The following is a 23001-nucleotide window of genomic DNA, read 5'->3' as shown; positions in this document are numbered from 1 at the left end:
CATTTTCTGCTAGTGACGAGGTCATTATTGCATTCAAATCAAACCAGGCCTTGACAATGCATCTTGGATTTCCATCTTTGTAGCTGAACTTCCTGGAACCACTTCCAGTACCAAATGCTGCATCTGTCAAGATTCTATGAGGAAAACAGAAAACACTATCTCAAGCAGAAAGGGATTTAGGACATAGACATAGATGTTTATAGAACAATTAAAAGGGCTTGAGTGCAAACATCAGGAAAAACAGTTGCTTGCTTTCCAGAGCTTAGCAAATTTCAAAAATCATGGGAAATTACTGTTCCCCCAAAATCAATGATCTTACTATTCTCTTCAGCATTAGAGTGACAATTTTCAGGCAGATGCCCAAAGCTGATGGCAAAAACCTCACAACTATCATCTGCTAAAATCTGCATGCCTGTACACAGCTGCTATGAGAAAATTATGGTTTCTCCCTGTTTTCTGCCTCCTGAAATTTGGCTAAGGATCCAAATTTGAAAGCTGCTGGAGTTCTCAGACATGTAATCCCAAGGTTTCAGCCTCTATAATTTTTGGGAGAGTTTAGAAAGGCAGAGATGATGCTAAATATCAATATGCAATATCTGGAATATCCTCTACTGAATGTGGAAAGCAAGAAGAGTAATTCCCTTAGACAATTGCTATGAGTGTTAAATGAGATAATATAACACTGGCAAAGTCCTGAGCACAGTATATTATACATGAAAAAGCTTAATGAGTAGCTTGATATCTTTATGAGCCCTAAAATAAGAATGCCCTTATAGCTTTCAATTCTGCTTTCTGGGATAAAGCACTAGATGACTCTGTATAGTTATTTTCCATTTGTACCCCATTTCCCTACTGCAGATCTAATGACTGTCCTTCCCTGAGTCCTGGTAGGCTGACTTCTAGGCACTGAGTCACTTGGGATACTAAAGGTCACTTGGCTTGCCCTCAGCAATGGGAGATACTGGCAGGAAGTGAGAAGGTTAGGGGTATTTCCTCCCTCTCCCTTCCCATTGAGACATTGTGCTGCCAGTGGCGGAGACCCTCCTTGACTCAGTTCCTGCTCTGTGCCCCTCCTCTACACCTGCTGTTCTCACTGGATTCCAGTTAGTATACCTTCTCTCCTTGCCCCTGTGACTCACTGCTGTTACCTGTCTCTTGAACGCCTTCTACATGTGGGTCCTTTAAGATGCCCATAACTCTTTCTTAGTTCCTTCACTAAGTACCTTCATTTGAACCTTCTGAGTGGAGTTCTGTTTCCTTCTGGGACTCTTCCTAACTTATATGCTCAGGGTTATCTCCCTTAATAGCTGGCCTGTGGTTTTAGAGCCAACAGAGGGCTGGAAGGAAATTCAGAAAGTTATTACAATGCTCAGTGGAAAGCCTGGCAGTGGAATGATGCAGAACACAAAGATTTCACCCACCCTTTTTGACAGATGTAAAGACTTCACCTCCAAAATACCAATGAGCTATCAGCAAACAGGCAGTTTTCCTCGTGGAAAAACAAGTCTGAGGACCCACCGTGTGCCCTTGTCCAAAATGGGAGTCAGCATAACAGGGTCGAGTCTCTTTAACCTTGTGCCCAGATGCTCCAAGAAGCCTGTAACAAGAAAGAATCAGGGCACAGCTGAAATCCAAAAGGGAAAGGAAACAGGCTAAGATCCATGGGGAACAATGTCTATTTCTTAATCTGTCTCCTGCCCCAAATAGCTCTGCTCTCCTCCCCCACTTGTGTTTATGTGTCTGTTTCTTTCCCTGGCAGCAGATGCCACCAGGCCTTAAAGTAGGTCACAGAGGACAGTGATGAGCCGACACAGGCCCTCAGGCCATGTCCTCCTCTGACCTCACTCCCAGGTTCCTGGGTCTGGAGACCCACATAAGCCTGTGCTCTCCAAGGCGTCCTGACAGAGTCCATGCTCCCTAGAACCACAGCGAGTCAGTGTTCCTCCTTCCAGTTGTGAGTGGACAGGGGGCCTGTTCAGAAATGGCTGCAGAGGGGACAGCACTGAGCTGGGCTGTAGCCTTCCCAGCCTCATCCTGCCCCTGCCCTTTCATCCCCTCCAACCGCAGCCCTGCTTTACCGCCCTCAGGGATGCCCATTCTTCCCAGGGCAGCCAGGGAGCCCCATGTCCCTGCTGGTTACCCTGAGAAGCACTGGGGTCCCTTTCATATAGACCCACAGGTTCCAAACCAGGGCTCCTAGCATGTACCAGGGGCAGCAGTGGTGGGATGGGTAGAGTGCACAAATTAGAGTCAGGAAACCAGATTTCAAACCCCAGTCACCTGAGGCACAGGCCAGTGAGAGCGTGCCCAGAATAACCCAGCTGGGAAGCCACAGGTTACAGGCCTGCAAAGACCCACTGCACACCCCAAGCCACATGTGCCTGCCTCCCTCACAGCCCAGCCTCCCATCCCTCCTTGGGACCCTCTCTGCCCGGCATCCGGTCCTCATGGTGTCTTTCTCTCTACAGGTTCTTTCAGAGCATGGCTATGGCTGATCACTACTGACATCCAGGAGGTACAAACTACTGGGAGGATTACCACCAGCAGTACCTGAGCAAGAACCCCAATGGGTACTGTGGCCTTGGGGGCACTGGAGTCCTGTCTGCTCTGTGTTATGGGCTCAGAATTTATATGCTGGAACCCTGGCCTCCAGTGTGGCTGTTATTTGATGATGGGTCCCACTAAGTAAGGCTAGTAATTACAAGTAATAGTAAAGAACTGATTAAGGTTAAATGAGGTAATAAGAGTGGAGCCTTGATGTGGTACGATTAGTGTTTTTTGAAATGTTTGCTTTTGAGAGAGAGTATGTGAGAGGAGGAGAGCAGAGGATATGAAGCGGGCTCTGCACTGACAGCAGTGAGCCTGATGCAGGGCTCGAGCTCATGAACCATGAGATCATGACAGCCAAAGTCAATGCTCAACCAACTGAGCACCCCAGGTGCCCCAGTATTAGTGTTTTTATGAGAAGAGACACTGGAATATGTGCTCCTGCTCTCTCCCTTTTCTCTCTCTGAATCTCTCCCTCTCTCCATGAACAGTCACTGAGGAACGCCAGCTGAGGACACTGTGAGAAGTTGGCCATGTGCAAGCCAGGAAGAGGGCCCTCACCAGGAACAGAATAATCTGGCACCTTGATCTCAGACTTCTAGCCTCTAAAACTGTGAGAAAATAGATTTCTGTTGCATAAGCCACCCAGTCTGTGGCATTTTGTTATGGCGGCCTGAACAGAATAATACAGTATTAACAAAAATCATCTCCCCCCACAGGGCTGGCCCTTGAGATCACAGCAGAAACGCTTTCAACAAACTGGGCAAGTCTTTTGTGGTTCACATCAGTGGCTTTTCGAAGTGTACAAAGTATAAAGTCGTTTTTAAAAGTCTGATTTAAAAGTATAATATATATTTATTTAGTAATTTCACTTTTTAAAGGTGTATGGTATTAAGAATCCTGACAAATACAGGGGCACCTAGGTGGCTCAGTAGGCTGAGTGTGTGACTCTTGATTTCAGCTCAGGTCAAGATCTCGTGGTTCATGAGTTCGAGCCCAACATCAGGCTCTGCACTGACAGCACAGAACCTGCTTGAGATTCTCTCCCTCTCCTCCCTTCCCAGACTCTCTCTCTCTCTTTCTCTCACAAAATAAAGAAATAAAACTTAAAAAACAATTAAGAATCCTGGGCGCCTGGGTGGCTCAGTCAGTTAAGCATCAGACTTCGGCTCAGGTCATGATCTGACATGCTGACAGCCCAGAGCCTGGAGCCTGCTTCAGATTCAGTGTCTCCCTCTCTCTCTGTCCCTACCCTACTTGCACCCTGTCTCTCTCTCAAAATAAATAAACACTAAAAAAAATTTTAAGTTAAGAATCCTGATAAATACAAATGTCTGTGTAATCACTACCATGATGCAGACATAGAAACTTCCTACCCGCCCCCCAAATGTTCCCCATGCTCCTGGGAACCCATCCTCTTCCCCAAACCTCAGCTCCTGGCAACAACTGATGTATTCTTTGTGCCTGTTGTTTGCCTTTTTAGAATGCCATCTAAATGGCATCATACTGAATGCAGTTGCTTTCCCACTTAGCATAATGTATTTGAGATTCGTGTTGCTGCATGTATCTATATTTGTTCCTCCATGGTTGAAGAGTAGTGCTTTTGTCTGGATGTACCACTGTTTATCCATTCACCCAATGATGGACATGTAGGTTGTTACCAGTTTTTAGCAATTATGAATAAAGTCACTATAAACATTGTGAGATTTTAGTGTGGACGCATGTCTTCATACAAAGGTGTTTTGATAAAAGTGTGAATTCATTCATTGATGTGCTGGGAGATTTGGGGATTCTTTAGGGTCTGAATGAAGATAATGCATATGCTGTGTTTCCCATTCTGGACTCTGGGACCAGCCATGGAAGCATTGTGGTTAAGCGAGGCAGGATTGTGAGTGACACTGGAAATTCTTTATCTCTGCTCTCTTCCACCTCATATGAACACATGCTTTCCAGTGCCCCCAAAGTATGCATTTACAGCCTTAGTGAAACTCAACTTCACGCTGTTTTCCAAAGCACAGTAATGAGGAAGCTTCCCCATTTCAGCCCTCTTCCTGGCATAGAAAAATATGAGCTAAGTGGGTGAATTCTGATGCTTTGCTTACAGCTATGAGAAGTATCGGAAATGCTTGTTGTGTGAAAAGTCTATACCCAATAACATGAACTAACTTCTTAATATTTCATCTACCTTTTGCTTATTCTGACAGGATATTTCCAAGTTTTAAAGATAAATTTTAAAGCCTCAAAACAGCTAGGAAAAGAACAGTCCCCATAGTCACTTCCCCTGAAATGGAAATCCATTATGTATAGAATTTTGGAAAATGTTTATCTCTATCGCTGCCTTGCAGGTCTTTAGGAATAATGCTGTCCCCCACATACCTGTCACATCCATGGTGATCACTCATGAGAATTATTCAGTGGCTGTTGATTCAGATTTGAGCTTTGTTCAATAAATTAACCTCTGTCTCCTGCTTAAACTTGTACATTATTCCAACTCAATATTTTAGTTTGGACCTTTTGAAATTGCCAATATTTTGGAGCTAGGAAAACAGCAATTATATATGTTTTGACTTAAAAGTTCCTATAGGTCCCACACACCTTCATATGTTTGCAAATGTTTTCTGCCCATGTAGAATGCCATCATTACTTTCCTAGGACTGCCAGAAAAAAGTACCACAAACTGGGTGATTTAGAACAACAGAAATTGTTCTGGAGCTCTAGAGGCCAGAAGTCCAAAATCAAGGTATCAGGAGGCCATACTCCCTTGGAGGCAGTAGTTCCTTGAATTGTGGCAGTCTAAATCCAATCTTCATGTGGCATTCTCCCTCCCTCTCTCTCTCTCTCTCTCTCTCTCTCTCTCTCTGTGTATCCAAATTTTTCCTTTTTATAAGGACACCAGTCATATTGCATTAGGGGCCAACCCTGCTCCAGGAAGACATCATCTTAACTAAGTGTATCTGCAATGACCCTATTTCCAAATAAAGGCACAATCTGAGGTACTAAGGTTTAGGACTTCAAAAGAAGAATTTTTGAAGGACACCATTCTATCCATAACAAATGCCTCTCTGCCCTCCTCTAAAACCGTTTCTCTTTGTAGATTGACTTGGCCCAGACAGAGCCTATTTCATCTAGAGAATCTTCCCTAATAACCTCTTTCTCCCACCCACCACATACACATGCTCCTCCCAGACTGGGTTGGGTGCCCCTCCATAGCTCACGGTGATACACTTACTCCATTGTGTTGTTGTCTTTGGTCACAGGTCTCTCCCAGTTGGGCATGTGCTTCTACGAGACAGAACAAATAATGTTCATTTTTGCATCATCCTCTAAGCCTGGCGTGTGGAACGTGTCCCATAAAGTGCTAGCTAACCTACTGTACAAATGAAAAGACTGCATCAACAAAAACCACCCTGCAGCTGATCTATGCATGGGTCTGTACTTTATGCATGTCTTGCTTATAGACACTGCTGGTTAATGTTCCTCCCTTTGCTGGAAGCCAGTAGAGATGCAATTAGTAGAGATGACATTAGTAGAGATGAAATTAGTAGAGAATTAAAACCATGGGCTTGGTGTTTGCCAAGCCCAGTGCTAGGATACACACATTATCTCATTAATCCTCCCAACAATATAATGATGCATTATTATCTCCATTTTGCAGATGAGTAATCTGAGGCTCAAAGTTCAGTAGCTCCCCTAAGGTCCCACTGGTAATGTGAGCTCTCTTCTTTAGGAGTCCTTTAGTTATCGTTGCTCTGCTGTATCATCTGGGCTGTTTGGACCAGAAGCCTTGAATCCTTTCTCCTGGGGAGTGCCTTTAGCTCTCCTGTCCTGATGCATTAGTGGATCTGAGAGAATCTGAGATGCCTCAACTTGCAGGAGCGCAACTGGTGTGAAGTTCTCCCACTATCCTGCCTCTGGCCCCCAGTTCCACACTGACCTCCACATCCCAGAGAAGTGGCTCACAGAAATCATCAGGTCCTGGATGCATGATGCCACTTGGTTGCCTTGTCTGGACCATGACTGTTCTACCCGGTGCTCAATTGTGACCTCAATGGTCAGGTTGGGCTGTCAGATAGCAGGCACAGAGAGCAAAGCCCAGACTCAATCCCTCTGAACTGAATCAGCACAGTATCACTTGAAGGCTTTCCATTGGCTTGAGTAAAGACCAGTGCTGATGACAGGATGGAGGGATGGAAGAGCAGTACTTCTGCTCCTGGTCAACCTGCTGCTTCCCCGGGCACACAGCTCCCCAGCATGTAGGTTTCTCATGGTGTTCTTGTGTCTGTGCCTCACCAGGACCTTTGCACTTTGGTGGGGGTGGGGGCAGGAGAATCACCTGGGCAACTTGTTCAAAAGGTCAAGTTCTAGGATGCTGGTTCCACAATTCTGGGTGGGATCCAGGGAACTGCACTTTTAATAAGCCCCTTAGGTGCAGGGGGCACCTGGACCAGACTTTCAGATCATTGCTCCCAGAACACCTTCAACTTTAAAGTTACATGTGGAGGAGCCTGGTGAGTGTGTGTGTGTGTGCGTGCACGTGTGTGCATATTTTATGTCTACATTAGGTCCCAGAGTTTTCCATAGTGAATGGTTGATGTAAGAAAACCCTTTGAGAGGGGTAACCAGCCATCAAGCTGGAGATACTAGCTAGCCAAATCCTGCAGCTTTAAGACCACAAGTCAGGTTGCTTTCTCTTTGAAAGCATTCTAAAGCATCATGTGGAGCCTAACTTGCCTAATGCAAAACAGTACCATGATATAACTATAGTAAAGGCAGTGTATTAATAGCTACTATGGATTCATCTCTCTGGGTCCTGAGAATTTCTGGAGACTTGTGTTCTGTTCAGTCAGTTGTTGGCTGACAAATATTAAACCTCTACCATGTGCCAGGAGTTGTTTTAGGAGTTCAGTTTAATTTTTTTAATGTTTATTTATTTTTGACAGAGAGAGAGAGAGAGAGAGAGAGAGAGAGAGAGAGAATGAGTGGGGAAGGGGAAGAGAGAGGGAGACACAGAATCTGAAACAGGCTCCAGGCTCCGAGCTGTCAGCACAGAGCCTGACACGGGGCTTGAACTCACAGACAGTGAGATCATGACCTGAGCCAAAGTTGGACACCTAACTGCCTGAGCCACCCAGGTGCCCCCAGGATCTCAGTTTATAACAGAGAATGACATACTTGTTTCCTTCCTTCCTGCAGTTTTACTATGTAGTGTGGAGAAGGACATATTAAACATATAAAATGAGTAAGTTAATTTTAGTTCCTGCTAAATGGTATGAAGCATGAAAGTAGGCTTATATGATGGAAGGCCTCTGGTGGTTGTTGAGATTGTTCTAGTGGTCACAGAAAGCCTTCCTGAGATGATAAGATTTGGGTCAAGACCCATCTGATGAGAAGGAGACATATTTCCAAGCAGATGTAACAGCAAGTACAAAGGCCCTGTGCAGTGAATGAGCTCAGTATGTTTTGAAGGCACACAGGCCCGTGTAGCTGGGGCAAAGTGAATGGGAAGGGGGCACTGAAGAGAGATGGGTCCAGAGGGGTTGGTGGGGCCCAGATCATGCTAAGCCTCATAAAGGCAGAGTAAGGACTTTGGATTTTATTCTGGTTACAATGGGAAGTCATCAGAGAGTCCATACAGGAAAGTGAGAAATGAGAGGTACTTAAGGAAGAGACACTGTCTGCTGCAGAAGATAGAGTGTGCAGGGGCAGGCCTTGGGTTAGTGAGCATGAGGGGATGATGGCCTGGATTGGTTTATAGTGGCAGGCATGAAGGGAAATGATTGGTTTCCGGATATCTTTTGGTAGTCCTGAATGGACTGGCTGATGCATTGGATGTCAGAAGACAGAGAAAAGAAGAAGTCAAGGATAGCTGCTAGATGATATTCTCATCTAAGCAAATGGATGCATATAGGTACTTTTTACTGAACTGTGGATGGCTTATGGGAAAGCAGATTTGGACAGGGGTCAGGTAAGTCAGTATTTCAGTTTGGGCCACATCAAGTTTAAGATGTCTCTTAGATATTCTTTTTTTTTAACGTTTATTTATTTTTGAGACAGAGAGACAGAGCATGAATGGGGGAGGGTCAGAGAGAGGGAGACACAGAATCTGAAACAGGCTCCAGGCTCTGAGCTGTCAGCACAGAGCCTGACGTGGGGTGCAAACTCACGGACCGCGAGATCATGACCTGAGCCGAAGTCGGCTGCTTAACCGACTGAGCCACCCAGGCGCCCCGTCTCTTAGATATTCTTATGAGACATTGAGTAGGACAGTTGGTTAAAAGAGTTGAGGGCTCAGTGGAGAGGTCTGAGGGGTCAAATGTGAGATATTCTGGATAAAGATGATATTTGAAGTTATGGCTGGGAGAAGATACTCTAGCTAAAGTGCAAAAAAAGATAAGTGGTTTGAAGATTAAGCCTTGGGTTTTGGAAGGACAGGAAGATTCAGCCAAAGAGTTTAAGAATGGCCACTGATGTAGGAAGACCAACAGCACGGGCATTCTCCCACTAAAACTTTGGTGGGAGGTGACCCCAGATTTCATTAAGCATCTTGGGCAAAATTCAGACCTCTTTCTCCTTGACCCAGAGTGGAATGACGCCAAATGCCATCCCTCTAAATCAATGCTACATGAAATGTTACATTAACACAGCAGCAGGCTATGTTAATACTTACCTTTGTATTAAAGATGAGAACATTGAAGCTTAGAGATGTTAAATCAGTAGCTGTAAGTCACACAGCCAGCAAACAATGAAGCCAACTCAGAACTTCTGACTCCAAAACCCTACCTCCATCCCTCTGCACCAGGTGCCCTGCCAGCTTGGACAGAGCCAGGAACTTTTCATGCTAAGAACACAGTGCTTTGTGCTGATGAGTTCTGTCTCTCCAGTAATTCTCTTTCTCTCATAGTCAACAACATATCAATGGAATCTTTAGGGGGAAAGACTATTTTTGAGATACCCTGATAGTACAGGCAGAGAGAAAACACTGGAGTAAAAAGCTAAAATGAAACTTTCTTATCTTAGTCTGTTTGGTCACATCTCTGGGTCTGGATCAACCAGTCATGTGGGAAAAATCTGGGATCTAAAGTGATTTCATTCAGGTGGGACTTGCAAGGATGTATTTCTGAACACCCCCACCAGGAATTTTGCTCTGTGGTGCTGACAGACCCCAAAATTCATTTAGTTCTTTATCAACAAAAAATATCAATTACTTGGGATCCCAGGGACTTTCCTAAAATTCACAACCACAGGTCTCCTATTTTCCAAGTCAGTCTGAATTCTAGGTAATTTTCAACAAAGTTGAGCCATTAGCATATGAAAATATGGGAAAATTTCTGCATTTGCCTAAGACTTATCATGTAATTACACTGATATTTCAGTTTGCATGACCAATGTCAGCCTGACATCAATATCAATAAAGCATGTAAAATGTAACTGAAATAATATATTAAGGAAAAATTAAGAATAAGATGGCTAAAATGTATGGTTTAGAAGAATTTAAGTAAAGATGACATTTTTACTTAATGTAATTCAAGTAAAAGTATTTCCCTGTCACCATTTTGAACTGTAAAAGTACAGTGTTTTAGAACTGGAAAGAATCCTAGAGATAATTTTATTGAATCCTCTCATTTTATTTTTTTAAGTTTTTACTTAAATTCCAGTTACTTAACATACAATGTAATATTAGTTTCAGGTGTACAAAAAATATAGTAATTCAACATTTCCATACAACACTCAGTGCTCATCACAACAAGTACAGTCTACAGGTAGCCTGTTTCACTATAGAGAAATTCCACAAATTTCATTTTTATATTAAAGAATTTACAAATATCCAATACAAAGAATATGCAATTGGGCTCCCAGGGGCTCTCCTGAATTTCACATCCACAGGTCTCAGATGGTCCTTGTCAGCCTCAAATCTGCATAATTACCAACAAAGTAGAATATAACAATATGGAGGAATTTTTCTACTTCTGTAAGATTTTTTAAACCACCCTGTTGTTTCCACCCACTGATGCTGCATCTGAACAAGTCTGATGCCTCATCTTTAAGAAAACCTTGCAAGAGTCTGAAGGCCCATCTGAGTCTTCTTTCTTTTTATGTTCCTTCTAAGGCTTCTCAATATGTTGGCCACACACCTCTGTATATACTCCATTTGTTAATGTCATTCTTGCACCTTGTGGCCCCAGACTAACAACCATCCAAATGCTATTATCTATGAGATAGAGAGCTTAGCAGTTGTATCATGTTGTCAGCATCTTATGGTTGATATGTTCTTATGAAAACTTCCAAGCCAAGTCTCCCTTCACAATCTAGAGATTTGGATCTATTATTTTTCTATTTGGGTTTGTAATACTTTCTTTATATCTATTCTTCATTGAGTTTGATATTGATGGTTCATGTCCAGTATTCAGATCTAGCCAGATAATTTTCAATCTCAATTCTGTAATCTTTAATATTGGTTCTTTCTCAGTTTCACGCCATGCATTTTTGTGCACTTTCTCCCCCAAGTTTAAGATGATTTTTTGCCCATTTAAATTTTAAAGGTATCTATTAATGCTAGCCTGGTTTGGTATCCTACTGCCAATCCGACGCTCTCAGACCTTCAGCAAAAACTATTGATAGGTCATAGACCTCTTTTCCATTGAGCTTAGCTGCACCTTTAGACTTGTTTTACATAGAGTACTGCAGATTGGTAGTTATTGTCCACCAATCAGACTTAGCTCTCCAGGTAAAGCCTTCTCTCCATGTACTCCAGAAAGCTTCCCTTGCAGGTGCATACAGAATTGAAGATCAATGCTTTAGAAATAGTGTCTCAACCTGTTTGATGTTCACCTTAGCAATCATCAAACTACATACCATTATTTTAGCCAAATAATATTCTCGAATAATTGAGCATAGGTTTTGTTGAAATATAGACATACCATGAAAGCTGTGAACAAGAAGAATAGATAATTAGGCTTTAGATCTAGATGAAAGTTTCACAAATGTTTTATTTCTGTTGTTAGTGTTCTGTGTGGAAGGGAGGGTGTCAGAAAAGAAAGTTATACTGAGGGTAGTTTATGTAATATTGAAAGGCAAGAAAGATTTCTAAAAGGACATTATAACTGAGTTAAAATGTGAGGGACACACAGGAATTAAATAGGCAAAGAGGAGCAAGACAGATGAGAGAGTAGCCTGTCTTTCTGGCAGAGGCATTGAGAAAAGCTCTGAGATAGAAAGGAGCAGGGCTCTTCTGGGGAGCTGAAGGGCCAGGAAAGTTGGAGGAGAGAAACCCAAAGGCAGAGATAAGCAGTGGCAGTGGTGGTGATTGGCAACAGTGGTGATGTGCACTGGTTGTGGTAAAATGTAGTGGTAATGAGCAGTATGAAGAGAGGGACAGGGGGGACATGTGGTTGTATGGTGTGCTGTGTGATGGCCAGGTTGTGTGGTGGTGGGGTTGTGTGGTGTGGTGACCTGTGATGTGGGGACATGTGATGGGGATATGTAGTGGTGGGGTTGTATGGTGGCGGGGTTGTATGGTTATGGTGATGTTTGGTGATGGTAACATATGGATGGTAGTGATGTGTGGTGTGGATATGGTTTTAAATTCATAATATGAATAACCTTTCATATTATACTTGTCTGAGGAAATGTTTGAATGTCACTGTCTTTTCTCCCCATGCATAAGCATGGTTAATACTTTGAAGGCAGTTTGCCTAATAGTAATGAAAACAGACTTTGGAGCCAGAGTGCCTCGTTTCAAATCTTAGCTCAGTTATATATTAGCTGTTGGGTCTTGGCCAGATGTGATAACCCTTACACTTGCCTTTATTGTCTCACCTTTAAAATGGGGCAAGAATAATTTCAGTTATCTCATGGAGTTCGTGTTAAATTAAATTGTTTCAGGCAAAATAGAATGGTGCCTGGCAAATAGTAAGTGCTCAACAGTTTAGATTTTATATTTACTTTTCTCATTACTCAAATGACATTTGAAAAACACCAAATGATGTCAAAACAATCCTATCACATAGGAAATGCCAAAATTTTTATTCCTTTCTAGGTTCAGTTGGAATCCTTAGAATTAAAAGTACGTGAAAAATGGTGCCACTAATCACAGTAAGAAATGCAGGAGAGCAATCAGTTAGGAAGGGAAGGGCTAATCAGTTTCCCTTTGCCTGTAGAATTTCTGGTGTCCATGTCATCGAGGTATAGAAGCCATGAAAATATGAGTCTAGAGCTGAGGAGAAGGATTTTATGTTCTATGCCAAGATACCACACCAATGCCCTATTTTTCAGAGGACGCTGAGGCCTAAGTTTGAATAAATGAATGTTTCTGCCTGGGCTTCCTTACTGAGATGCAATAGCAAGATTCAGCTCCAAGGTCTGTGATTGTGTCTCCCTCCTCACAAGCCCTCAGAGGGAGACCCTTCCAAAAATCAACGCTACAATGAAGGAAGCAGCCATTGCTTCCCATAAGCACATTATTATAATTGCAATGCCTTTGGTAGGCATAAGAGACATAATTTTTGTTTGATGAATCTCCCATCTGATGTTAACTTGGCTAAGCCATTGCTAACTGTGTCTTGGGGAGGCAAGAAGAAGGGGCCACTGTACTCACATTTCTTCCAAACCAACCAATCTTGACTGTTGGGCCCTAGATCTCTTGTCCCTCTTCCTTCTTTCTGCTTTTAGGGACATGTGGCCAAAGAACAAGTACCAAACCTGAGAAGTCAGAAATTTTGGAAATCACAGGTGGGGTATCTGCAGACATAATAGATTTTCCATGGCAGGTGAGGATTCTTTACCAAGGGAGACACCTTTGTGGAGGATCAATCCTCAGTGAGTGGTGGATTTTAACCGCAGCCCATTGCTTCATAAACAGAAATAAGTAAGTATTGCCAAGATTTTTTTTAACCAATGTGGTAGAATACTTGTCCTTACATGCTCATTATTCTCCTGGAACCTCCATCCAGGTTTGTCAGTTACAGAACAAAATACCAGGAGGCTAAATATATGCCTGTGTGGTTGAATATCACACTTTTCAGGTGGGATAGACACTGATTTCCTCTTAGGATATTCTACATCTTATTGTGTGAGACTCAAATGGCAGAACAGATGTTCCTTGGACTTCCCAGCATCTTGTCAAGTGCACGTTGTCCTGATCCAAAACTCTGGAAAGTACTTTCCTAAGCATTTTATGCCACTTGGGGAGAAAGGAGGCTAACAACAACCACAGAGTCAGAGAATCCTAGAAAGGATTGGTCCCCAAGGGCAGGACACCAGGCCTGTTTGCATGACAGAAGCTCCTGAGACACTGCCTTACCTTAAGTCTATACATCAATATGTTTGAGAAATTTCCCAGATGTTTGTTAATAGCTAGTTTACCCCTTGCAAATAAAGATCAAGTCCCTCAATTACTTGTGCATAGTATGACTTCCAGATATTTGTTAATAAAATCTACAAGTAAAGTTGCCCAAGAAGCCATCAAGTCAAAAGCTGGTTGGCAACAGTGCAAGAATGGAGCTCAAGTCAGTCTTCTTTTGCCTAGTCAGGGCCCAAGTACATGGCCCCAGCTGCCTCCACCCCTCCAGCTCTCAGGATCACAGCCTTGCATTGGTGGAATTATTTTATTTTAAGGCTCACCTTTTTTTGCCCTTCCATAACTTACCTTTTTTTCTCCTTCTTTTGTTTTGAGATAAAATCTGGCTTGGAGATAATACATGGTGAAAGAAACATTGATACCAAGAACTTGACAAGGATGAAAGTGGACAAGTCAATTATTCACCCTTATTTTGACAGCTGGTTCTTGGATAATGACATTGCTTTGCTCTTACTCAAATCTCCATTTAAATTGGGTGTCAAGGAAGTACCCATCTGCCTGTCAGAGGTTAATGACATACAGAAATGGAGAAATTGCTGGGTGACTGGATGGGGCATTACCAGTGAGTTACTATAGCCCAACCCAATGGGAGGTGGCACTATGGTTGATGTAGGCAATGAGATAGAAAACTCTGGAGGCTCTTCTAGCTCTGGGAAGTCTGTCTGGTGGATTTGGAAACTTCAGTTTCTCATTTAAGAACCTATGATGAACCTTCTCCTCAGTCAACATGTGAATCATCTTTCCTTGGCCTTCCTGGGCTCCTATGCCAAGTTTTATATCCATATTATAGAACACAAACCCTAAACAGGGCCTCAGTAATAACCCAGAGAGAAGTGTTCAGCATCCAAGGATGACTTGGGAGAATTTTGAGGAACATATTAATGGGCAAAGGGGTGGCAAAATTGACTAGGCTGCAAGAAGTCCACACTAATGTCAGCAGAGCAACTCTGTTCCAGTTGATGGTGTCAGTTCTGCTCCTCTGTGAAAAGTGCTTGCTGGCCCAAATATTTGAAAACCACAGATCCAGGCCAAGAAGAAGGGGATAAACTGAATATAAATTTGTTCTTATAGAGTTAATCTGTAACCTACTCCGACCACTTTGCCCTGCCAACCCATAAAATGGTGCCTTTTTGTCATTATTCTTGGTAAATGTGTCCAAAATCAAAAGAACAGAAGAAAAATCTTAGTGCCATTCTTCTAAGTAGGCACACAGATGGCAGTACACTGATTCCCACATGGTCCCAAAGCTTGGAGCTGTTTTAGAATTCCTCATTGGGAATTACCCTTGGAAGCTTTCCATGAAATTCAAAAAAGGCCACCTTCTTAGAGTTCTTCATGCTTTATTCAGCACATATTCATTGAACCTCTTCTATGACCCAGACAGTGTTCTAGGCTCTGGGAATTCAGCAATATACAAAAAGGGAAATGTCCTCATCTTCAGGGTGTGAACATTCTAGGTGTTAGTTTCATCTCTTCCATGTTAAAGGCCCTGACATGATTCAAATCCATCTTTATGATCCATAGACCCCTGGACAGAATTTGTCATAATGGGTCCTCTTTACGTGCTTATGGATTTAAATGAAATACCTTTTTAGGACTGTACCTGGAGTTGGCACTTTCTGCAGAAGAGTGCACTCAGGCTGAGATCCAATAAAGACCCAGCTGTGAGGAGCTCTAGATTCAGAGAAGATAGGCTTGAGAGTCTCCTGAATGCCTCTCAATTCTCTCCTCACTAATTCCATATCTTGGTAGTTCTCTGGGTCACACAGTAGCTCCTTTGCTATTGAGCTGAAAATACATGATGCTGGGTGGCTGTTTGACCTCAACCCAAAGGGACCACTTTGAGCTCATGGTCCTTTCCCCATCTGCTTCTTCTTTGTGTCAGTTCCTATGCAAGATATGACTTCACGGCTGCAAAAAGTCAACATCAAGCTGGTCAAATGGGAAACATGCTCCCATAAGGTGCCTATACTCACCAGGAACATGCTGTGTGCTGGGAGCCCTCAAGGTGGGAAGGACGCCTGCCAGGTAATGGAGATTGTCCCTTGCTTGGAGAAGGGTCGCTACAGAGGGCTGGCCAATATTTTCAGGATAATTGGCTCCCCTCTTCCTCTTCTGGATGAGTTTCCTAAAGCTACCATAACAAATTAGCACAAACAGGGTGGATTCAAACAATAGAAATATACTGTCTCACAGTTTTGGAAGCTGGAGTTCCAAAATCAAGGCATTGGTAGAGTCATGTTCCCCCTGGAGGCTCTAGGGAAGGATATTTCTTTGCCTCTTCTTGCTTCTGGTAGTTTCCAGCAATCAGGGGCATTCCTTAGCTTGCAGGTGCATCATTCCAGTTACTACCCCCAACTTCACATGGACTTCTCCCTTGTATGTGTATCTCTTGTTTTCTTATAAGGATTTCAGTTGTCGGATTAGGACCCACCATAATCCAGTAGAACTTCATCTTAATTTAACTAATTACATTTGCAAAAGCCTTATTTCCAAATAAGCTCACATTCTGAGGTTCCATATGGACATAAATTTGGGAGGGATGCTATTCAGCCCTGTACAGATGCTCTGTAACCAAAGGGAGACTCTATGGGATAGTGATTAGGGGTGGAGGGTCCCCTAGTTCCCCCCTCTCAGCTCCTCTACTTATTGCTTGTGACTTCCCTCTGTGCCTGTGCTTTTTCAGATTTATTCATCTGCAAAATGGAATATTAAGAGTTTCTACCTTTTAGGACTAGTGTGAAACTTAAGTGAGTCAATGCACAAAAGCACTGATGCAGAGCAGAGGATGGTCATACTAAATGTTATAAATATAATTTTCTTCATCACCATCTCTTTAAATTTTTTTAATCTTTATTTTTGAGAGAGAGAGAGAGAGAGAGACAGTGTGAGTGGGGGAGGAGCATAACAAGAGGGAGACACAAAATCCAAAGCAGGGTCCAGGCTCTGAGCTGTCAGCACAGAGCCCGATGCGGGGCTCGAACCCATGAACCGTGAGATCATGACCTGAGCCGAAGTCATGACCTGAGCCAAAGTTGGACACTTAACCTACTGAACTACCCAGGCACCCCTCTCCATCACCATCTTTTATGCATGTTCAGTGCTTAGTAGCACATTAACCGTTTCCACAAATACACAAAAGCGTTGCAAACTAGCCCTAGGAGGCAGGCCTATTTCAGATGGGGAAACTGAGGATTCAGCCTTGCAGAGGACACAGGAACAAGTTAAATGTCAGACTCAGAATTCTAATGAAGGCACACTATCTTCTGAGATTGAAGCCATCATTTGGGTTCCAGTGGAAACAGGACACCAAATCTAGCAGCTCAGCCTGGTCATGCACAGATTTGGCTGGTTCAATGGCCACAGAAATGCAGGGAGCTACCATTGAGTACAGGGTTGCCATATATCATGGTGCACAGGGCTTCACAGCTGTCATTTCCTTCCATACATACAGCTGTATTGCACGAAAGATAGCTATTATCACCAGCATAAAAGCTGAGCCTTAAAATGCTGAAGAAAATTTTCACATTCCCTCAGCTAAATCTTCTCCCTGGAGTTTCAACCAAGATCTGTTTGGCTCCAGAAATTTACGATCTTAACTGTATTGCTGTTTTGCCTGACATCTTTCACATAGATCCCCTCATATCCACAGAAGGGATTATAATTCTTTATTTTAGCGATAGGTCATGGGACTTAGCAATGACTTCAAGGAATTTGGTAAAGAACAGTTTGGTTCAAAGTAAGTTGATGGGCACAGCAATTTGTTCATGATAACAATCTGGTTTAAAAAATCAAATAAACCCATATCATTTTTTGTTTTGTTTTGGATTTGGACTTTTGGCATATTGTTGAATGGTGCTTCTTTTCAACATTTGGGGTGTCACTTAACATTTTCAAAAATAAATCTTTGTAAGCTGTGAAACAATATGTACCACCCAAACCTACTTCTGTAAAACAATAATGATGTATTCATATTTGCATATTCAAGGATGTGGAAAATTATATTTGACTAAGGGGTTGCCTCTGTATGGCTGGAATGAGAAATGTTTATTTAACTCATTTGGAATTGTACAAATTGGAAGTACAGTGAAGAGGAAGTTTACATCTTAAACTTGTTCTCCTGTTCACTCTCCAGAGAAACCATTTTTACAGTGTTGCCTTCTTTCCTGAAATATTATTTTTTATATGTTTCAATGTTAATTTATTTTTTAGAGAAAGAGAGAGAGAGAGAGAGGGAGAGTGCAAGTGGGAAGGGACAGAGAGAGAGGGAGACACAGAATCCAAAGTAGGAGCTAGGCTCAGAGCTGTCAGCACAGAGCCTGACACAGGGCTTGAACTCATGAACCATGAAACATGATCTGAGCCAAAGTTGGATGTTTAACTGACTCAGCCACCCGGGCACCTCCTGAAATATTCTTTTTATACACAATCATACGTGTGTGTTTATATATAAATTTATTTATTTGTATAATTATAACTATTCTTCATGTTCTTTTTCCATACCTGAGATTTCTAATTTTTTAGATGAAAATACACAATTTTCAGTAGAATTTAATAAGTCACAGAGATGGAAAGTATAGCATAGGGAATATGGCGAATAGTGCTGCAATAATGTTAAATGGTGACAGAGGGTAACTACACTTATCACGGCATTGTGTAACACATATAATCATTGAATCACTATGGTGTGCACCTGAAACTAATATGACATTGTATGTCAACTATATTTAAACAATTAAAGTTTAAATTTAAAAAATGGGCCCAAAGATTTGAAGGCATTGAAAGATTATGTATTCTTCAAGTTTCATGTCAATGATGTCTGTTCCCCTTACTTGTGCTTATTTGGCAATCTTTTTCGTGACATTTTAAAATTTGTAAATTGTTTAAAATGTAATGCTTTGAACCACATTTTATATCATATGTGTTTTATATATATCAGTTTGCTTGCCTGCTGTCTTCAACCAATGATCTATTATGAGGCATAATAGACTTTTGTGTTTGTTTTTTACTTTTTGCTATTATGAACAATACGAAAGACCAAAATGGGTTGGCTGAAAATAGATGTAAAGTAAAAAGGTGTGGGGGAAATTGGAAGAATTCTGAAAAACAACAAAAGTGCTTAGAGGCAAAATGGATTAGAAAACCAGTTCTTGGTACATCAAAATGAACCCATATGACTAGATGATAATGATGATGATGGATACTGATTTTTGTAAATCAAATTATAATTCATTACCATTGCTTTTGACCAAATTGTTTGCAACTTTGACAGTCATGCAGCTGGGAAGCATAGTCATGTGGCTGGATAGCATAAACTGTTCCCTTGTCAAAAGACCATAAGTGCTTTTTGCCTTATGGCAGTTGCCCACACCTCAATAGGCTATAGAGTTATTCGCTACTGTCCCTTCCACTCCCAAACAACTTTTCTCTCATAGGGTGACAGTGGGAGTCCTCTGGTTTGCCAGAAAAACAACCACCAAAGCATATGGTACCAACTAGGCATTGTCAGCTGGGGAGTGGGCTGTGGCCGGAAGAAACTGCCTGGAGTATACACGAAGGTGTCTAATTATCTGTCATGGATTGACACAGAGACCGCGATGTCAGGAAAGCCCTATGTGCATGAGCCAGACTCCGGGTACAGTTTGCTTCTTTCACCTTGGGCCATCTTGTTACTGTATTTTGTGATACTTCTACTACCCTGTGATTAAACACTGTATTGCCTCAAAACCAAGTGTCCTCAGGGCACTTGGGTGGCTCAGTTTCTTAAACGTCTGACTCTTGATTTTGGCTCAGGTCATGATCTCACATTTTGTGAGTTTGAGCCCTGCATTGGGCTCTGTGCTGATAGCATGGAATCTACTTGGGATTCTCTGTCTTCCCTCTCTCTGCCTCTACCCCACTCATGCTCTCTCTCTCTCTTTCCAAATAAATACATAACCTTAAAATAAAAAAAGTTAGAAAAACAAGTGTCCTCAGTTTGTGGAGTAAAGTCAAGGGTGGGGTCCAGAGGGTTCTCCTACTATTAGTTGTTCCTGAAATAGTCATATACCTATAGGAGTGCTTACAGTGTACCTGGGATCTACTACATGGCCTATTATTCCCCTGGAACTTGGAAGCAGTTTACCAATTTCAGCTTGAGGCCTCTTCAGAAGTTTGGATGCAGCACCTTTGCACGGAAAGGGGCATGCCAAGGGTCTCTGAAACATAACTTCTATTCTTCTCTCTCCTACAAACAGGTATCCTTCCACAGATTCTTTCATTTTCCAAAAGGAGTAGACAGCTCCCCATTTTTTTTTTTTTTGCTCTAGAAATAAGGAACATTCCAACTTTTCTCTCTCGCTTCATTTGTAGCTAATCCCTGAGATCTACAGATTTGGTCTTCAGAAGGATCCTGTCACCTCCCTACCTACCACCTGGTCCAGAGCCTCAGCAAATACTGCTTTCAGCTCTCAGAGATCATGTGCAACAATGCTATGATTGAGGATCAGGAAATCATTGAAGTAGAAATGTCCTAAAGAGAGGTGGTAAAGATACACATAGCTAAATGAGTTGTAGTAGTCAAGACACTTTTGAATGCAAACATTAGAAACTCAACCTGAAGCAAAAAAAAGGGGGGGGGATGATAAATATACTGGGGTAGCACAGAACCAAAGGAATTACCATTCTAGTAAACAGTTGTCTGAAAGTGTGACTTAGTCCAAGATGACATTTTGTACCATCTGGAAGAGTGGGCGGACCATCCTTCTTGCAATCAGTCATGAGCATAATTTTTCCAACCAAGCAAGACATAATAAGTAGCATTCTTTTCTAAGGCAACTCAGCACATTTTTGAAGAGAAAGGGAAAAATATACTCAAAAAGATGGGTGTTTTTATATGAGTTTGCCTTAAGTAGAATTCCTTGAGCTATGAATAACAACAAAATAAAACAAAAAGGAGAAATATTTTCTGCATATGCATTCTGAAAGGGAAGAAAAGAAAGTATGAAAAAAGTTTCTCTCTGCTGACTTTCATTGGCTGCATGAGAACAGGACAGGTTGGCCACCATCTGAATCTAGAGAGAGGGGGGTGAAGAAGCATTTCAGTGGATGAGGTCAGAGAGAATCGATATACAGCTGTTTTGCCAAAACTGCAGTGTTACCCCAAACTTTTGGCTGTTGGTAAGCAGGGAAATACGACTACAAGTAGATGGGTTACTGCTCCTGAGAAAGGTAGGTTTACAAATAATTTCCTCTTTTTTGTGAAAGAAGTAACAGCAATTTGGCCTTCAAGTTCAGAAGGTAGAGGCTAGGAGAGACTGAGAGGTCACAGTGTTGTGCCCTCAGCTCAGGGCAGCGGCTGACAGAGAAGTTGAAACAGCCTGGCCTCTCACCCAGGATCCTATGAAAGGGAGTGTGTGCGGGAAGGGGGCTGCTTAGCCTCCATTGCAAAGCAGGTTGTCAAACTTTCCAATTTTTGCCAATTCTGTAAAGAAGAAATAAGAGTTCAAACTAGTAATTTTTTTCTTCAAACTGAGGTATAATTTACGTAGAGAGACATGCCCTGACCTTAACTTTATAGTTTGATGAGTTTTTAATAATGCTTATAGCCATATAATCCACACCCCTATAAAGGTATAGAGCATTTCCACCACCGTAGAAAGACCACTCCAAGCCCTTCCCCTACCAATCCCAACTTACTCCCACCCTCTTTCCCTTCCACCAGGATCAAACACCATTCTGGTTTCTTTCAGTTCTTTCAGTGTGTATTAGTTTTTCCTGTCATAGAACTTTTTAAAAAATGGAACACCATGTTATATACTTTTTTGTGCCTGTTTTCCTTACCTTAACATATTTTTGAGGTTCGTTTATGTTGTTGCATGTATCTGTAGCTCTCCCCTTATTACTGTAGAGTAGTATTCCGTACCACAATTTATTTATGCATTCCATTTTGATGGACACATGAGTTGCTTATAATTAGGGGCTATTATAAAGAAAATACTACTACAAAGGGTCTTGTAACAAATATTTCTGTGTATATGTTTTCATTTCTGTTGGGTAAACAAGATGTAAAATTTCTGGGTCATAGAATAGGTGTATATTTAACTTTATGAGAAATTACCAGGTAAATATCACAGTTATTTTATACTGTCCACCCTGCAATCCAAGTAACAGATGAGAATTCTAGTGGCTCCACATCTTTGCCAACATTTGGTATTATCAGTCTTTTTAATTTCTCTATTCTGTGGGTGTGAAGTGGTATCTCATTTCACCCTAATGGGGTTGAAAATGTTTTCATATGCTTACTAACCATTTGTATAACTCTTTTTGCGAAATGCCTATTAAAGTACCTTTCCCATCTTTAATTTGGATTGTTTGTCTTTTTATTATTGAGTTATTGGAGTTGCTTTTATACTGACTATGTGCCTTTTTTAGAGATATATAATTTTATTTATTATTTATTTAGATTTATTTATTTAGCTTTAATGTTTAGGTCTGTGATCCATCTTGAAATAATTTCCATGTGTGATGTGATATGGATCAAGATTAATTTCTTCCATATATATAGCCAATTAAGTTGAAAAGCTCTTCCTTCCCCCCAATTGAACAGCTTTAGTGTCTTGGTCTAAATCAGCTGACCATAAAATATAAGTGTGGGTCCATTTATGAACTTTTTCTGTTTTGTGTTTTGCTCTCCTGAGTAGTAGAAGGATTAGATGTCTAATTTGGATTTTATTTGATATCTGATCTTGATAGCTTTATTACCACTTGAAAACAGGATACAGGTAGTCTGTAGCATGTTCTAAGTTAATTATCACCTATAGTACCTTAGAATGAAGTAACTATTTAAAGCAAGCTTTTGGCAGATCAAATGGTTGTTGCAATTGACCCTTATAATAGAATGAGAAACACAAGGACTATGGGGTAGGCTGTGAGGTGGGAGGGGCGGAGAGGGAGGCTAACTGCTTAGAATAAAGCTTAAAGAAATTAGTAAACTCAGGGTTTTAGGTTTTTGGCTTAAGCCGTGGTCAAACAACCAGAGAGTATCTATGTCTGCTATTCAAAAAGTATCTTCCCTCTTGTAACCGCAGAGCCAATGTAGTCAAAATTTAGACCCCCAA

General features: G+C 41.7%; 2 protein-coding genes across 11 annotated transcripts in view; both read left to right on the top strand.

Moving 5' to 3' along the window:
* LOC102900749 (serine protease 55-like) overlaps positions 1–3392 on the top strand; it is a 59596-nt gene extending 56204 nt beyond the window's left edge. For 3 of the 6 annotated variants that reach the window (XR_006596557.1, XR_006596553.1, XR_006596555.1), the window contains 3 exons: positions 2469–2515; positions 3039–3160; positions 3267–3392. The gene's annotated coding sequence lies outside the window, so the exon portion shown is untranslated. Of the gene's footprint in view, positions 1–2468; positions 2571–3038; positions 3161–3266 lie in introns of all 6 variants that reach the window. The other 3 variants (XR_006596556.1, XR_006596552.1, XR_006596554.1) reach the window with 1 other exon arrangement.
* Positions 3393–5462: 2070 nt separating this feature from the next.
* LOC105260490 (serine protease 52-like) lies at positions 5463–22245 on the top strand. 5 transcript variants are annotated; one of them, XR_006596558.1, is made up of 6 exons: positions 5463–5975; positions 6275–6800; positions 13216–13411; positions 14219–14465; positions 15789–15931; positions 19339–19758. XR_006596558.1 is itself a non-coding variant. In XM_045055640.1 (5 exons), the coding sequence occupies exons 1-5, from the start codon at positions 5972–5974 to the stop codon at positions 19609–19611; spliced, it is 870 nt and encodes a 289-aa protein (XP_044911575.1). In that variant the 5' UTR covers positions 5500–5971; the 3' UTR covers positions 19612–19757. The 5 variants fall into 5 exon arrangements, 4 of the variants coding, with proteins under 4 accessions (XP_044911575.1, XP_023108415.2, XP_044911574.1 ...); XM_045055640.1 differs by lacking the exon at positions 6275–6800 and having other exon boundaries at positions 5500–5975; positions 14212–14465; positions 19339–19757; XM_023252647.2 differs by lacking the exons at positions 5463–5975; positions 19339–19758 and adding an exon at positions 20255–22245 and having other exon boundaries at positions 6662–6800; positions 14212–14465.
* The last annotated feature ends 756 nt before the right edge of the window (positions 22246–23001 follow it).

The sequence above is a fragment of the Felis catus genome, chromosome B1 (genome assembly GCF_018350175.1).
Source record: "Felis catus isolate Fca126 chromosome B1, F.catus_Fca126_mat1.0, whole genome shotgun sequence".
NCBI lineage: Eukaryota > Metazoa > Chordata > Mammalia > Carnivora > Felidae > Felis > Felis catus.
The sequence above is the reverse complement of the archived record's forward strand: the minus strand, read 5'-3'. Positions and strand labels throughout refer to the sequence as shown.

Coding starts and splice junctions, on each gene's coding strand:
- LOC105260490 (XM_045055639.1), top strand. CDS start 6,719: ATGACAGGATGGAGGGATGGAAGAGCAGTACTTCTGCTCCTGGTCAAC. Junction 6,801..13,215: donor GGCACACAGCTCCCCAGCAT/GTAGGTTTCTCA, acceptor TTCTGCTTTTAG/GGACATGTGGCCAAAGAACA. Junction 13,412..14,211: donor TGCTTCATAAACAGAAATAA/GTAAGTATTGCC, acceptor CTCCTTCTTTTG/TTTTGAGATAAAATCTGGCT.